The 16,854-nt window shown below is 40.0% G+C and overlaps 1 protein-coding gene across 1 annotated transcript in view; it reads left to right on the top strand.

Annotated features, from left to right (window-relative positions):
• Positions 1-826: 826 nt before the first annotated feature.
• LOC105992921 (lanosterol 14-alpha demethylase) overlaps positions 827-16,854 on the top strand; it is a 21,634-nt gene continuing 5,606 nt past the window's right edge. Inside the window, exons 1-9 of the mRNA XM_013026016.1 lie at positions 827-1,100; positions 3,863-3,961; positions 6,382-6,558; positions 7,239-7,365; positions 9,197-9,371; positions 11,593-11,712; positions 11,938-12,133; positions 15,306-15,401; positions 16,624-16,792. Coding sequence (XP_012881470.1) covers positions 927-1,100; positions 3,863-3,961; positions 6,382-6,558; positions 7,239-7,365; positions 9,197-9,371; positions 11,593-11,712; positions 11,938-12,133; positions 15,306-15,401; positions 16,624-16,792 — 1,333 coding nt within the window. The 5' untranslated portion in view covers positions 827-926. The remainder of the gene's footprint in view (positions 1,101-3,862; positions 3,962-6,381; positions 6,559-7,238; positions 7,366-9,196; positions 9,372-11,592; positions 11,713-11,937; positions 12,134-15,305; positions 15,402-16,623; positions 16,793-16,854) is intronic.

Raw genomic sequence — 16,854 nt, forward strand, 5'->3', positions numbered from 1 at the left:
TAAATCCTCGGGATAGCGGGTGTTCTTGGGAAATGTGGCCGTAAATAAGGAGCTCACGACATAACTTCCACGTTTATTTTCTTACCCTTGTTTTAACAATCCAGCACACCAAATAATCAGCGTTGGTTCAGCTCTCCGGCCTCGTACACTCTACCTGACACACTGATTTTGACCGGGGTAGGACACGACAGATCTCACGTCCCACCCTGCAGGAGGTAGCAGCTATCTCCGAGACCTGGTTTTCTTCACGACTCCAAGTCCCAAAGGCTATTCAGGATGCCAATACCTTTGGCGGGCGCGGTGCAGCCAGCACGCCAGCTCCGACTTCCCGATTGTGGGCGGCGCCCCGGCCACGCACCCGGCTGACGCGACATAGGCCGAGATCACCTCAGGAGCGAGCGGAGCAATCACAGAGCGCGCCGCTGGGGCGGGCAGGCCCACTCACGCGCTCAGAGATCCCTCCGCCAAGCTTCCTCCGCCGGGGTCCTCCCGGCCCCCTTCCAGTCGCCCCGCACAGCGGGCACGCAGATGCCAGTGACACGCATTTCCTAGGGACTGGTCACCTTCTAAGCCAATTCTCTCCGGTCCCGGTACTCTTTGGGCCACAGCTGCATTCCCATTCCATCAGGACTTCTCTATGGCGAAAGGAGACATCGGCACAACGTTGCACTGCTCGGAGGCGTGGCCAGCGGCAGGCCCCGCCTCGTTCTGTGACGCACTGGGTGGCGCGCAGGCGGGTGGTGGGTGTGGAAGGCGGGGTGGCACCGGCCTTAGCTGGAGACCTGGAGGCCGGGGCCGCCTCCCAGCACCCATCCGCCGGCTTCTCTGGCTCCATCTATTGGGAGGAGCGGCCGCGACCTCGGCCTCCAGTGTCCCGGGCGGAGTGAAGCGGAGCCGCGGCCGCCGCAGCCGCCGCCGCCGCCGCGATGGTGCTACTGGGGCTACTGCAGGCTGGAGGGTCGGTGCTGGAGCAGGCGATGGAGCAGGTGACGGGCGGCAACCTGCTGTCCACGCTGCTGGTCGCCTGCGCCTTCACGCTCAGCCTGGTCTACCTGTTCCGCCTCGCGGTGGGCCACATGGTCCCGCTGCCTCCCGGGGCGGTAAGTTGCACCCTCCGGGGTCCGGGCGCGGAGGACGGCGGCCCCGGGGGCCGAAGGGCGGGCACGGGCCGGCTTCCGGGCAGCCAGCCGGTGATGCCAGTGCCAGGTGCCAGGTGCCGGCGCCCGCAGCCGGGCTTGGGGTCGGGGTGGGGGCCGGGGCGACTGCAGCACTGCTGCTGGCGGAGCCGACCGTCGGCCACCGCCGTGGCCTTTGCCGGCCTCGCCGACCGCTGGCATTGCATCGACCAGCACGGTCCCCGGCCCCGAGGAGACCTCCGGGATGGTGCCTGCGAGTCGCGATGCTGAGCGACGGCTGTGACCGCTCGGGTCGCCCTTCGCACATGGCCAGGGACGAGCTTGCCGCGCGCGCGTGGGTCTTAGTGATGGCTGTGGTCCTGGTGGCCTCGGTGGGGGGCGGCCGGCCCGGCAGCCGCGGCCCTCGCTGTAGCGCTCAGCGCGGCGCCTCGGGGGTCGTGCTGGCTGCAGTTCCCGGTGAGGGGATCGTGGAGAGGGCGTTGGTGGTGAAGTTATTGGTAGCTGAGGCCCTGGGTGGTCATCAGTCTGAGCGCACTTGTGTGGTTCGGCGTTCTGTGGGCTTTGTCGTTGCCTCTAATGGCGATCTGTATCAGCGTCCAGGTGGGAGGGGATGAGTTCCGCTCGTTGAGAGTTGTGACTTGTGTGATCTTGGCTTTCATCTGCTGCGTCTGAAGTATCCGTTTTTGTAATCTGGCAGCGTGTTTTGTTTTTTGACGGCTGGCTTCAGCTTTCTCAAATGAGTTTGAGTCGTGAATGTACACTTGACAGAAAAGGCAGGCTCTGGAAACTGGCCCTCAAAAACTGACAAATGGACCACGCAGTTTATCGTACTTAACACCACGGTCTGACCAAATAGCTTTAAAAGCGACAGAGCTATCTTCAGTGTTTGGGGTTGTCTTTCCTATTATCTGAGAAGTGTTGGGAGGTTATGATGTTCTATTTGAGACCACCAAAGAGCTGAGAAATGTCACCTTTTTCTGTCATTACAAGTTGAGTTTTTCAGGAGTCTTAGTTTTGTAATCTGTGGTGATTTTATGATGAGTGCTAAGAAGATCCATCTTAGAGTTGATCTACTCCCTTTAAAAATCAGCAGATCTAGCATGTTGATTGTAAATGTTGCTTAAATAATTCTCTTCTTTGCATATTTCAAGTTTCTGTTCAGCTGTTTCTTTCACTTATTTCTGATTGCAGTGGTGTAACTTTTAAAATTGAGGTGAAAGGAAGTCTAAAATTACTTCAAAATATTAAAAATACACTTACACATCTTTTAGAGGAGAAATAAAATCAATACTACAGAATATAGAGACAATGGCTAAAAAAGTAAACATATAAAATATATTTAAATAATACTTATAAAGAAATATATGTGTATATGATGGGTAATGCTAAAGCAATTTCTAGTGAAAAAAAGCCAAACTTTTACAGTCCGAAATGGATATATTTTATTTCATATTTTTAATTGTGCAGTGCAGTTTATTCTCATGAACTTTGATCATGTTTATCTCCTCTATTACTTTTTCAGCCCCCCTTTTTTGTACAATTTTTATTAGGTTTAATTACTCTTTTCATACATGTATATAATGTACTTTGACCATATTCACTCCCTTCCCCCGTACTCTTTTTCTGTCACCTCTATCTCCTGGTGGTTACTCCTTCCAAAATACTTACGCTTTTACTTTCATGTCCTCATTTGTATTTTATTTTGATTTTTTAGTTTTAGATTCCACATAGGAGAGAAACCTGTTATATTTGTTTTTTCTGAGTCTGGCTCATGATAATCTCTGCTTTGTTTTTTTCCTGATGATAAGATTTCATTTTTTTTGTGTGTGGCTGAATAATAGAATAATACACTTCATTGTGTATGAATACATTTTCTATTTTTCTTTTTTTTTTTTTTTTGTCGGTCGTGGGGCTTGAACTCTGGGCCTGGGCGCTGTCCCTCAGCTCTTCAGCTCAAGGCCAGGGCTCTACCACTTGAGCTACAGCGCCACTTCCGGTTTTCTGGTGGTTTATTGGAGACAGGAGTCTCACGGTTTCTCCTGCCCGGGCTGGCTTTGAACCGCGATCCTCAGATCTCAGCCTCCTGAGTAGCTAGGATTACAGGTGTGAGCCACCAGCGCTGGCTTCTATTTTTCTTTCTTTCCTCCAATCATAGGGCCTGACCTCAGGGCCTGCGCATTGTCCCTGAGCTCTTTTGCTCAAGGCTACAGTGCTCTGCAACTTTGAGCAACAAAAGCACTTCCTGTTTTCTGGTGGCTAATGGATCCTCAGATCTGAGCCTCCTGAGTAGCTAGGCTTACAGGCATGAACCACTATTGTCTTTTCATCCATTCATTAATTGATGGGTGCCATAGTTCAGCTGTTGTGATTCCTTCTTTTTAGACAAGATTTGGGAGTAAAATTGTGGTAATAGAAGTGACAACACTTGTTTCTTCCCTTCCTGACTCTTCTCAGGTGAATAGATACACCTCTAATCTTAGGCATATTTGACATTGTCTATTGTTTAAAGTCCTAGAGTCTGTTTGTCTAGTTATTTATCTTATATACCATATTTATAGTTTTTCTTCTTTTTCTCCAAAGATATTGTCAGTTTGGCTTTTCTTATTTTGATTCTTCACTTTTTGCTACACTTTTTTTTTAAGTATTAATGGCAAATTTCATTTAACTGTTCAGTCATGGAACTAATCTGAATTTTTCTCTTAAAAATATTCTTTTTTCTCTTACAGAAAAGTCCACCATACATTTTCTCCCCAATTCCATTCCTTGGGCATGCCATAGCATTTGGAAAAAGTCCAATTGAATTCCTAGAAAACGCATATGAGAAGGTAAGTCTTAAAAATAGGCTCCCCCCAAAACCACAAGTCCAAAAAAAAAAAAAAGAACTAGTTTAGATAAGTACTCTGCAAACTTCTCTTGTAAAATAGAACAGTTTGGAAAAATGGTGATGATATGCTTATTGACAGTAGAAAAAAAAACCATAAAACTGAAGCTTTTCTGGTTTGAAAGGGCCTTTGTCCGTTAGTTTCTCCTAGTGTTCTAAATTTTGTTTTCACTGATTATGCTTAAGATTGATAAGCTTATGATTAAGATTGATACTTTTGTTAATCATGAATATCAAATTGTCTTGACCTGCTCTATCCGTTTTCTGTGACTTCACTTGCCCCTTGGATTGGGTTACATGATATCATGGGCACTGGAATCTTTGATCCTCTAATGAGTTTTCCTGTCAGTTCAGCTATTAACTCCACATTCTTGCCTTGGACTTCCGCTATTTTACCTTACAATAGTAAGTCACCTTATTCTTAGATCATAACCTCTGATTTGCATGTGCAACTCTGTGGATTAGAAGCAGTCTTTGACATTATCAGTCCCTGTTCCCATTTATCTAGCAGACTTCTTTCTGGTTTTCCAGCTTTTGCTACTTTGGGTCCATGGTCCCTCATTTCAGTTACAGCATTGTCAACCTGTCTAGTTCCCTTGTTTTTGGATCTTTTTACTGTGTTCACCTGGCTAAACACTATCTATGAAGAAAGTTAGTTACTCATTTTCTTCTACTTGTGCCAGATTGCTTCCGTCCTACTGTCCAAATTTCATATTGCTCAATTATTTAATGTTCTTATTATTGACTTAACATTCCCATTCACCTTAATGACTAATTCAAGTCTTTACTTGTCTAAACTTCTGAGTCTACTTCTCCATCCAGGCAAGGTGATTTTGCCTCCTAAATTAAAAGAGATTAAAAAGCTTCCAAGCTAGTGGAGCTAGTGGCTCCTGCCTGTAATCCTAGCTACTGAGAAGACAGATCTGAGCATTGCTGCTTGAAACCACCTCTCAACTCTCCCCCCCCCCCCAAAGCCTATTAGACTCTTATTTCCAATTTATCATCAAAAAGTCGAAGTGGAACTATAACTCAAGGGTTAGCACTAGTCTTGAGCATAAAAGCTCAGGGACATTACTTAGGTCCTGACTTGTAACTCCACGACTGTCACCAAAAAATAAAAAATTCCTTCTGCTACTTCCCCCTAGCTCTATCTGTTGCCAGTTCTGCAGATTCTATCTCCAAAATAACAATTTTCTCTCTTTTACCTCCCTATGCCACGCTACCTCATGTCAGGTGTTTATTAAGTTTCTGCTAATAGGTTCTTCTGATTTATGCCATGACATTCCTTCTACTTCTACCTCATATTTTGCATAGATTAATATGAATATTGACATACATAAATGTGTCCTTACCATATAATTGAAAACATACCTAGTTTCCTATGGCTTGCAAGGCTTTGCAGGCTCTATATGTCTATGCTCTGCCTGACTCTTATCTCCCATCTTATCTTTCCCCCTTTCACCTTTAGGCCTTTGTGCACACTTAACTCCTACTACACTTGCCATTCATTCTCAGTCCTGGTGTGTTTTCCTCTTTAGGTCTCCTTTTTTCCTTCTGTAGTCTGGGTTTCTTTTCTTTTGTAATATGTGTTTGCATTTGGAATTCTACTTTTGTTAATGTGAATATTTGTCTATATGTCTTCATGAATCAGGGACAGCTCATGTTATATCTCAAAGCCTAGTCTTTAATAATAATTATAAACCTGTAAGCTGAAGCATTTGATACCTAACAAAATTGACAGTAACAGCAAAAATGAAATCAAGTGTTGATGAGGTAGCAAGCAAAACATTGATAATTAGGTAGTCTGGTACCCTCACATAGCAAATACTGGAGAAAAGGCCAGAACGTTTGGTTGCTCCTCTACATTCATTCTTTTATTTATGGTGGTAATAGGGTTTAACCTCAGGCTTCATGCTTGCTGGGCATGAGTGCTCTATCACCTGAGCCATGCTTCCACTTCCCCCGTACATTTATATTCTCAGAGTTCTCATTACAGAGTTTTATAGTAAAGAAAAAAAACCCAACATCTCTGTGACACATTATCAATATGTCCAATTTTAACTAAGTAATTAACTAAATTAATATTGTCCTGTCTAATGGTAGAAAATATGATGTTCAAATGATAGAACAGGGCAAATGAGAAAAGGAAGAATTTAATGTACTTATACAGTCTTTACAACTGGATGCACATAATTACAAATTTAAACAGAGGTTGAGGGTATTGAAAGATGAAGGGAATTTTTTAAAGACTCAAATGCCATAAATATTTCTCAATGAAATATTATTTTGTAATTTAAGAACATGAAGTACCTTTGTGTTGCCTTTTTGTGTGTGTGCTAACCTCACTATGGATTATTTCTTTAGTATGGACCTGTATTTAGTTTTACCATGGTGGGCAAGACATTTACTTACCTTCTGGGGAGTGATGCTGCTGCACTGCTTTTTAATAGTAAAAATGAAGACCTGAATGCAGAAGATGTCTACAGTCGACTCACAACACCTGTGTTTGGAAAGGGAGTTGCATATGATGTGCCTAATGCGGTAGGTGGTACTGTTATGGCTCCATACTAAACGAATTACAGCTAGATGTGTGTTATTATACATTTATAATGTATAAATAATTTATCTCTTGGATCAAATGATCTGAAAAATTAGAAGACATTAAATAAATGAAAACTGAAGGAAGATAGAAATAATGTCAAAGTATGGTGGATGCTTGGGAAATTGCATCGACGTTTGTACTGGGTTGGGAGACTGGAAGGTAACCTCCATAGCAAAATGGTCCCTGGAGTTAGGAGTATGAAAAAGGAACAGGAAGCGAAGCAGGAGTTGGGCTAGGACTTGTCTAGGACCTCAGTAGCAGACACCTTTCTTTTCTTTTTTATTATCGTTAAGTAGTTGTACAAAGGGGTTCCCATTCTACAAAACAGTATATGAGAACAAAGTGTCTGACAACATTGTCATCTATCTCTCTTAACCTATCCCTTCTCTCACGCAGACACTTTTCTATATGCCACCTCACATATATATAGACATGCTTGAAGTGTCCCATGGGTAATGTCATTTTTTAAAAGTGCTTTTATTTTTATTTTCTATTTTTTAAACTGTGGTTTTCTCTAAGTGCTATATAGTTAGAATAACCTACTGGATCCTATGATAAAACAAAAAGTTACTTTAATGTTATATTTTCTTGATTTTTTTTCTTTTTTTCTTTTTTGAAGGTTTTTTTGGAACAGAAGAAAATGTTAAAAAGTGGCCTTAACATAGCTCACTTTAAACAGTATGTTTCAATAATTGAAAAAGAAACAAAGGAGTATTTCCAAAGTTGGGGAGAAAGTGGAGAAAAAAGTAAGGAAAATGTTTTACAATTGTCCTGTTCTTAGTGTGAATAGAGATCTAGAATGTGTGTATACATTGGTATACACACACACACATACTTATATATATATGCATAACAAAGCCGATGTATTAAACTACCTTGGATTTAGAGAAGGAAATGTCTGATTACCATGGACTTGTAAACAGAAATAGAGCCTTTAGGTTACAGTAACTGTTGCCTCTGAGGCAATAGTCTTGTTTATAGCGAACATCACCATACTACATTCTGGGTTTAGGTTTTGGCTTCTGTTTATGTGGTACTGAGGCGTCCATCCCAGGGCTTCATGCATGCTAGGCAAGCACTCTACCACTTAGTCATCTTTCCAGTCTAGGTTTTAGCTTCTGTAAAGGCTCTAGAAGCCTGCTTTTATTGTTAGTGTACCTAATGGTGATATGTATGTTTTCTAACTATGAAAGAAACTGATGTGAACATTAGAACATTTCTTTGTTCTATGTATGTATGTATGTATGTATGTATGTATATATCTACATATATCTACACATATGTCATACATATGTATCTACATACATACAGGGTTTCACTTCATATCCTAAGCTGGACTTGTACTTGTGTTCCTTCTGAATCATCCTCTGAGTGCTGGAACTGTAGGCATGTGCCACTACTCTAGTTAGAATTCCAATTAAATAAATGCATGAGTGATAAGATAATTTTGGCATCAAGAGAACCAGAACATTTACTGAACTTTATTTTCTTTTACAAATCTAGTTAGAAGGCCAATTGACAGTTCACTGATGAATGTGGAATTAAAGGACAAGAAATTAACTGGATAATTTTCATGACTTTTATGTCAACAAAGTGGTGTTTGCCTGATACATCTATCTCTAATGCTGGGATATAGCAATTGGTGATTATAGTTTCCTATTCTATATGACTAAGACTTCAATATTTTTCCTGATCTTCATCATTTGACTTGGGAAAAAAAATCCAATCTTTGGACTGATGTATTGGGAAAGCACCCCATTATTGTCCTCGTGCTATTTAAATTATTTACTGGGGCCTAAATTTAGGACCTTGCACTTGCTAGGCAGGTACTTTACTACGTGAGCTATGCTCCAGCTCTTTTTTCTTTTTGTTATTTTTTTGGATAGGTCTTACAATTTTTTCCCAGGTTGGCCTCTGACCACTGTCTTCCTGCTTGTGATGCTTAGTTGGATAGTTGGAATTACATGGGAGTACCATTCTGCCCATCTTATTGGTTAAAATAGAAATCTAACTGGAATAACAAGTATGCATTACCATATTTGGTCTGTGCCCAGAGGCTCTAACCTTATTGATGGTTTTTACTGTGAATTGAAAATCAGATAACCATATTTTTATTTTCATGTTGAAGAAAATCTCATGAGTGAATTTAGAGATGCCTTTGTAGCATCTATTTTGGCTCACAAAAAGGACATTGTGCATTTGTTTATTGCCTTCATGTTCTAGATGTTCTAGATTTTTGGGGGCAGTATGGATGGGATATTTTTCTTTATATTTTTTAGCATTTGGGCTGAATTCTGGAGCTTAAAACTGCTGCACTGCTATTTGAACTGTATCTGTAGATCCCTCCTCTCCCCTTTTTGCTCCCCATTGCCTTTTGAGAATAGAGCCTTGCTGGCCTCTCAAACCCACAAGCCTTCTCCCTCTATCTCCTGTGTAGCTAGGATTATAGGCATGAACCACCACGCCTGGCTGTACCTGTCTTTTTTTGTTGTTGTTGTTTACAAATCCTTTATGTCTTTACAAAAATGTTTCCAAAGACTTTGGGTAGTAGAATGATAATGATCCTTTTTTCCTTAGATGTGTTTGAAGCTCTTTCTGAGCTTATAATTTTAACTGCTAGCCATTGTTTGCATGGAAAGGAAATCAGAAGTCAACTCAATGAGAAGGTGGCCCAGCTATATGCAGATCTGGATGGAGGTTTTAGCCATGCAGCCTGGCTCCTGCCAGGATGGCTGCCTCTGCCGAGTTTCAGGTATGGATAAAGAAAATATTGCACTTAGTTGTTTAAGTTTGGAAAACTTCTATTATATTGGTGCGTTTTGCAAATTTGGGTAGATTATGAGTCTCCATTGTTTTATCAGAAATTAAGACAGGTTTTATTTATTTATTTATATTTTTTTTGTCGGTTATGGGGCCTGAACTCTGCCTGGGCACTGTCCCTCCGCTCTTCAGCTCAAGGCGAGTGCTCTACCACTTGAACCACAGTGCCACTTTTGGCTTTTTCTGTGGTGCTGAGGAATCAAACCTAGGGCCTCATGTATGCAAGGCAAGCACTCTACCACTGAGCCCCTTCCCAGCCCCTAAGACAGGTTTCTTTAATGCACTAATTGAAGCTGTTTCAGCTGATTGAAAAAGGGAATTTGTTGTCTGTCCTAAGGTTTTAACATTTACCTGTCACATATTCCTGTACTCAGGATTGTCTGAGCTGGACCTCTGTGATGCAACACTCTTTAAAGCACTGTGTGAAAGTCTTTGATGGTTTTGTATATGCACATTGTGAAACTTCTTTCTTGGGAATATTTGTCCCTTCATTTAGTTTTCTGTTGGTCAGCTTGTCAACTATACTGTGATTTCCTCAAGGACAGTGACCATCTGTGATGCAAAGCAATAGTACCCTTATTTGCTATGTAGCTCTGAGTTCTGTCTGTAAATATCCTTTCTCTACTTTTGCTGACTCTTTTTTTAGGTAAGAGTTGGGGTGAAGTTCATTGGTACTTTTCTTCTTTTATTTTGCTAGTTAATTGGAGATCAGGGTCTCCCAGATTTTTTGCCCAGGCTGTCTTTGAATCTAGAGTATCAGATCTCAGACTCCTGAGTAGCTAGGATTATAGCTTTGAGATACTAGTGCCTGGCAAGTTTGCAGTTTTGTTTTTTTTTTTTTAAATCTTATGTGAGAACACCCAGCAGAGAGTTTGGTCCGTTGTCAGTTTTCCATAAATGTGAACCCCCACCCTGTTTCCAACTCCCTGTGTTTTGGGTTAAGTTGCAGTTCTTAGCTTGACATGATAACCTAGTCTTGTTCCATTTACTTGGAAAAAAGTTTTATTTATTCTTAGTGGTTTTTGGTGCTGACTACTGAACCCATTATCTTGTGTATATTAAGGATGCTCTTCCATAGCTATACCTCCAGCCTCCATTTACTTTCTTAAATAGGCCATGGATTTTCCTGGCTCTGTTCTGTTCCCAGTATTAACCCTGAGTGCTTCCTTCCTGTGCATATTCTCTATTAATCCTCTTCAGTAGCACTCATGCAAGGGAAACAGGGCAGGAGTTCCTATTAGAAAGCTTGACTTAAGAGGGAGCCTAGAAGTCAGATTGCCTGGATTTAAATTCCAGCTCCAGTGCTCAAGAGCTACCAGTGAGTTTAGGATGACTGTCTGTCTCAAATTACTTGCTGCATAGTGAGCATGTTAAAGATAACCTTCTGAGAGTAAAGCTTATTTTATGAATCTACTATAAGTAGATTCATAAAAACTGCAAAAACTATGTTGTTTTAGAAACAAAAGTCTAATCAGATCCTCTAGAAGAACCATTCTAGAACTATTCTGCCTCAAGAATTGATTTGGCTAAATTACTATTTCATGTTAGTTTAAAAGAGAGTACAGCTTTCTTTTGAATTGGAAAATGCTTCTAAAGGAATTATATACTTGTTTTAGACCTAAGGTGGGAGTGCTAAGTTAGGTAGCACTTTAACAATCTTGTTAGATAAGGGCCCTCAGGACTGTAGTAATCCTTTTTTTTTAACATATATTTTTTATTGTAAAAATACTGTACAGAGGAGTTACAGTTACATGAGTAAGGTTATAAGTACATTTCCTACCATGTGTTGTTACCTCCTCCTTTGTTTTTCCCCTATTATCCCTTCCCTTCCTACCTCCCCAACTCTCCCCCCATCTCCAGTAGTAATTCTTTTTTTTTCTTTTTATTGTGAAAATACTGTACAGAGGGGTTACAATTACATGGGCAAGATAATGAGTACATTTCTTATCAAGCATTGTAGCCTCCTCCTTATTCTTCCCCTCCCACCCCCCCCCAGTGGTAATTCTTAACAGTATGTTTCATGGCTTCTCCCCCCCCAATTGTTCTAAGTTTTGTCAATTATTTTAAATGTATTAAGATTAAAGTTTTCCAAATGAATTTGATCCTAGATAGTATTACTATTTTTAAAAAATAATTTTATTTTTGAATTACAGACGCAGGGACAGAGCTCATCGAGAGATCAAGAATATTTTCTACAAAGCAATTCAGAAACGCAGGAAGTCAGCAGAAAAAATTGATGACATTCTCCAAACTTTACTAGATTCTACATACAAGTAAGAGCAGTTCAGAGTGCATATCAAGATGAAGCAGGAAATTACTCTGTAAAGCATAGTTCAACACTTAAAACATAAGATAGAAACTATCACCTTTTTAAATGGATGGAACTAAATTACTATGGGTCCCTGTGGCCAAGAATAATGAAATTGGTATGTAAATATGACTCTTTGTCTAAGGGTGGAGGCATGCAATGTTGAGTGGCTGTGTGCTTCCTTCCCTAGAGATGGGCGGCCTTTGACAGATGACGAAGTGGCAGGCATGCTTATTGGGCTGCTCTTGGCTGGGCAGCATACATCCTCAACTACTAGTGCTTGGATGGGCTTCTTTTTGGCCAGAGACAAAACACTTCAAGAAAAGTGTTACTTAGAACAGAAAACTGTCTGCGGAGAGAATCTGCCTCCCTTAACTTATGACCAGGTTTGTTGGAGTTTTCTGTTTCATTGCTGCCTTTTATATTGTCTCTTTTAAATAGACACTTTGAGATTTGTCTGTATATTTTAGCTTAAGTCAGTAACCTTCTCTATTTTTAGAAAACTCCATAACTTTATCTATTCCAGTGTGATTGCTTTTTTCTATTCAACTTACTCTGTTTTACACAGATGCCTTGGGAGTTCTATGGTGGTACTTTGGCTTTCGAGTTTGGCTTCTGTAGGTTCAGGAAGGTATTATATATGTTGAGTCTTAGGAAAGGTAAAGACCTCTGAATTAAAGTTTCTGGTCCAGATGGTGGAATTGTTTTGGGACCTCCTGAAGAGACAATGGTAGCAATGAAGATTAGAAACCCAAAACATTGTATCCAGCTTGCTGGGCAGAAAAGAGAGGGCTAACTGTCCAACCTGCTATTCTGTCTTTGAAGCAAATCTGGTCATATACTCTTCCTGGAGATTTTTTCCCCCTCTTCTTCTGATCATCTGAAAGAGAGAGAAAGACAGAGCCAGAGAGACAGAGAGAGAGAAAGAGAGAGATTGAGTGTTGGGTCCTTACCGTGATGTATTAACATTAATTTTTCTTTTTCTTTTTTCTTGTGCCAGTCCTGGGGCTTGAACTCAGGGCCTGACCACTGTCCCTGAGCTTCTTTTGCTCAAGGCTAGCACTCTACCACTAGAGCTACAGTGCCACTTCCAGCTTTTTCTGTTTATGTGTTACTGAAGAATCAAAGAGCTTCATGCATGCTAGGCAAGCACTCTACCACTAAGCCACATTTTAGCCCTAACGTTAATTTTCCAATGGTGAATAATTCTTATATTCCCTGGTTGTACAGTTACTTTATATATTATTGCAACAGTTTGGAGGATTTTTCCAGTGAAATTTATAAAGGATATCTATAATTTTATTGTGATATCTTTGACTGGCTTTGGTATCAGGTTTTTACTAGTCTCAGGATAAGTTTGGATATGTTCCCTTTCTCTACTGTTTTTGGGAGTTTGTGGGGAATTGATATTCATTCTTTTTTTCCCCTCCCATGGGTAATAGAATTTTCCATGTATCTTTATGAGAAGTTTCTTAATTACTGATTCTCTTGTTACAAGTATATTCAGATTTTCCATTTATTTTTCTGCCAGATTCCAAAGTTTGTCTTTTCAGGAATTTGTCCATTTCACTTTGGCCACTTTGTTGCTATGCACTTGTTCATAATTTCTTATAATCCTAAGATCAATGGTAATACCTCTTTTTCCTTCTTAAATTAGTAACTTTTAAAAATAGCAGCTTCCACAAAATCCATTTAATGATTCCTTGTACAAGTTAGTAATTTGCTTAGAATTAGGAAGCCATCATAGTTTAATTTTAGCACATTTATATTATTCCTAAAAGAGTATTCATATACAATTATGCTCTATTCCCTGTCCCTAGCCCCTGGCAACCATGAACATTCTTTTTGTCTCTGTGAGTTCTTCTAGTCTAATATAAATGGAATGATTCAATAATGTGGTCTTTCATAACTAGTTTTCTTCCACCTAGCATGATTTTACTCACTGTTCAATTACTATAATGAAAAAAGAAAACAGATTTATTCAGCTCACATAGGAATAAATCAGGCATTTTTATTAGGGAATGGTTTCATGGATACCAAAAGCACATTAAGAAGATATAAGCAACTCAGCAATCAACCCATTTTGAAAATGTGAGGATTAAAATTCAAAAGAATTTCTTTGGTTCTGGTAAAGGTCCCTTTGTCATATCATAGCAGGATAGCATCATGGCAGGAGTGGTATAAAAGGGAGAGATAGATCACATGACAAAATAGCCAAAATAAGGTGTTTTTTTTTTTTTTAATAACATGTCTTAAGAATAAACTCAGGATTCCATGAGAATGACCTTTTTTCTTGTGAGGGCAGTACCCCAGAATGTCTTACTAGTCCCCACTTCTTAATGGTTATATTATCTCTTACCATCATCACATTGACAACCAAGCTTCCTATAGGTGAACCTTTGCAGGATACACTTAACTTATATTCAAATGATAGTAGAATGTTGTGGCATGTATCAATGTTTCATATATCAATATATATCACCAGTAATATTGGATTACATATCTATACATAATATATCACAGTTTATAGACATTTGGATCGTTTTTACGTTTTCAATATTATTTGCAAATGTTTGTAATACTTTTCTGTGGGTATTTGTTTTCAACATTGTGAGGTACATATGTAGGAGCAGAGCTGCTGGAGTCACATGGCAACATTAGACTTGGCATTTTGAGGAATTGCCAAGTGACAATACCAACCTACAAACCCATCCTTTCGGTTGTTGTAGTTGAAACCATGCTATTGGTTTCCAAGACTACATAATGGATCTGAAAGTAGTAGTTATACTACCACAAGATTTACTCTTCTCACTAAGATTCTTTTTCTTTCCCCATTGAATTAGTAGTGTTTCTCTTTCTCTCTCTCTCTCTCTCTGTCTCTCTCTCACTTTACAGCTTGGGTGGGGGAGGAGGAGTTGGGGAGGTGGGAAGGGAAGGGAGATGGTAGGGGCAAAACAAAGGAGGGGGTAACAATGCTCTATAGGAAATGTACTCATTACCTTACTCACGTGACTGTAACCCCTCTAAACAGTATCTTTACAATAAAAAAAAATATTAAAAGAATAAGAGATAAAGTGTCTCATATTTTCCTGCCCAGGCTCTCTTTCAACTATGATCCTCAGATCTTAGCCTCTCCTGAGTAGGTAAGGTTACCAGTGTGAGCTATCAGTGGCCCAGCTAACTCTATTTAGATGTTACAAAATCTTTGGTTAATTGATCTGAGCTCTGAAGAAGTTGACATTGGTGATTTTTGCAAACATTCTCATCCTTTGAAAGAACCCTTTTAGTAAGTCCTTACTGAGCCATTCTTCAGATGGCCACCACTCTTCCTATCAGGCTGCCTGTTGTTTTTCTTTCTTTTTCTTTTTTGACCATAAATAGAAATGAAGCATGATGATCTCAGCCACCTTGAACCAGTCCCTCTGACCCACTACCCAGAATACATGCCAAACATGTACTAAAAAGTTAAAATAATTTTTATGCTATTCAAGTGTGTTAAATGTTGTTTTTTTTTTTTTTAAAAAAAGACAAACCTCAGGAACTTCTTTCTCTTTTTAGCTCAAGGACTTAAATTTGCTTGATCGCTGCATAAAAGAAACATTAAGACTTAGACCTCCTATAATGACCATGATGAGAATGGCCAAAACTCCTCAGGTGAGTGTCTTGGCATGATTTCTAATTCTGTGTCCTTTCTTTTCAATCAAAGAAAACATTTTAAAATTAATTTTTAGTATATTAGGTTCCTTTATTTAGTTTTTTTATTCAGAGTCTCATATGTAGCTCAGATTGGTCTAGGAACTCGTTATGTAGCCTAGGCTGGACTTAACTTGGAGTTGTCCTATTTCAGCCTCTTAAGTGCTGGGATTATAGGCATGTACCACCACCTCTGGCCAAAGACAACTTTTTTAAATTATAAAAATTAAATTATCGGGGGGCTGGGGGTTTAGCCCAGCGGAAGCGTGCCCGTCTGGTGCGCGCAAGGCGGTGGGTTCGGTTCTCAGCCCTAGTTTAAAAAAAAAAAAATTAAACTATCAGGGCTGGGAAGGTGGCTCAGTGGTAGAGTGCTTGCCTTGCATGCATGAAGCCCTGGGTTCAATTCCTCAGCACCACATGAGCAGAAAAAGAAAAAAGCCAGAAGTGGCACTGTGGCTCACGTGGTAGAGCGCTAACCTTAAGCTGAAGAGCTGAGGGATAGCGCCCAGGCCCAGAGTTCAGGCCCCATGACTAGACCCAAAATAAAAAATTATCATCACTTCTGAATAGTTTTAAATTTTTTTGTTAAATAACATTTTTTTAATTTTTAAAAAATGTTTTGAACTTTTTCAAAAGACACTTTTATATCCTAGATATTTTTATGTAATTGTAGGTAGTATATGTAATCTCTAATTCTGATTAGGCTATTCATTTGCACATAACAATAGGTTTTTAAAAATGTATCTTTCTTGCTTTAAAAATAATGTCTTGTGTTGGGGAAGGAAGTGCGTGGCAAAGAGCTTGCCTATTTAGTATACAGCGGTGCTGGGTTTGACCTCTAGCATGGATTTATAAACCAAGGCAAGTGAAAAATAATGTTTTGTTTTGTTGTTATAAATAATTGTAACAGTATGAGGCATACATATCAGATAATGGAAGGCTCCTTGAAATTCTACTTTACCTGACATGCATTATGACTTTGGTTTGTCTATATACTACTACTACATTGATGGCTCGCTTGCAAATCATTTTGAATTAAAATGAAGGTTAATTGACCTATTTATATAGCCACCTTCTATCTCTGTATAAAGGTTAAGTGTATGAATGCTTTCTAACATAATGATGTGTTTTTTTAGTAGCATATTTCAGTATTCTCTAATAAAATGTGTTGCTTAATTTGTAGACTGTGGCAGGGTATACCATTCCCCCAGGACATCAGGTGTGTGTTTCTCCCACTGTCAATCAGAGACTGAAAGACTCGTGGATAAAGCGTCTGGACTTTAATCCTGATCGCTACTTACAAGATAACCCAGCATCAGGAGAGAAGTTTGCCTATGTGCCCTTTGGAGCTGGTAAGATGATTACAATTTGGGTTTGGACTGTTTGTTCCTGTTTGTTCATAGGAGCATTCCAT

The sequence above is a fragment of the Dipodomys ordii genome, unplaced genomic scaffold (assembly GCF_000151885.1).
Source record: "Dipodomys ordii isolate 6190 unplaced genomic scaffold, Dord_2.0 Scaffold90, whole genome shotgun sequence".
Taxonomy (NCBI): Eukaryota; Metazoa; Chordata; class Mammalia; order Rodentia; family Heteromyidae; genus Dipodomys; species Dipodomys ordii.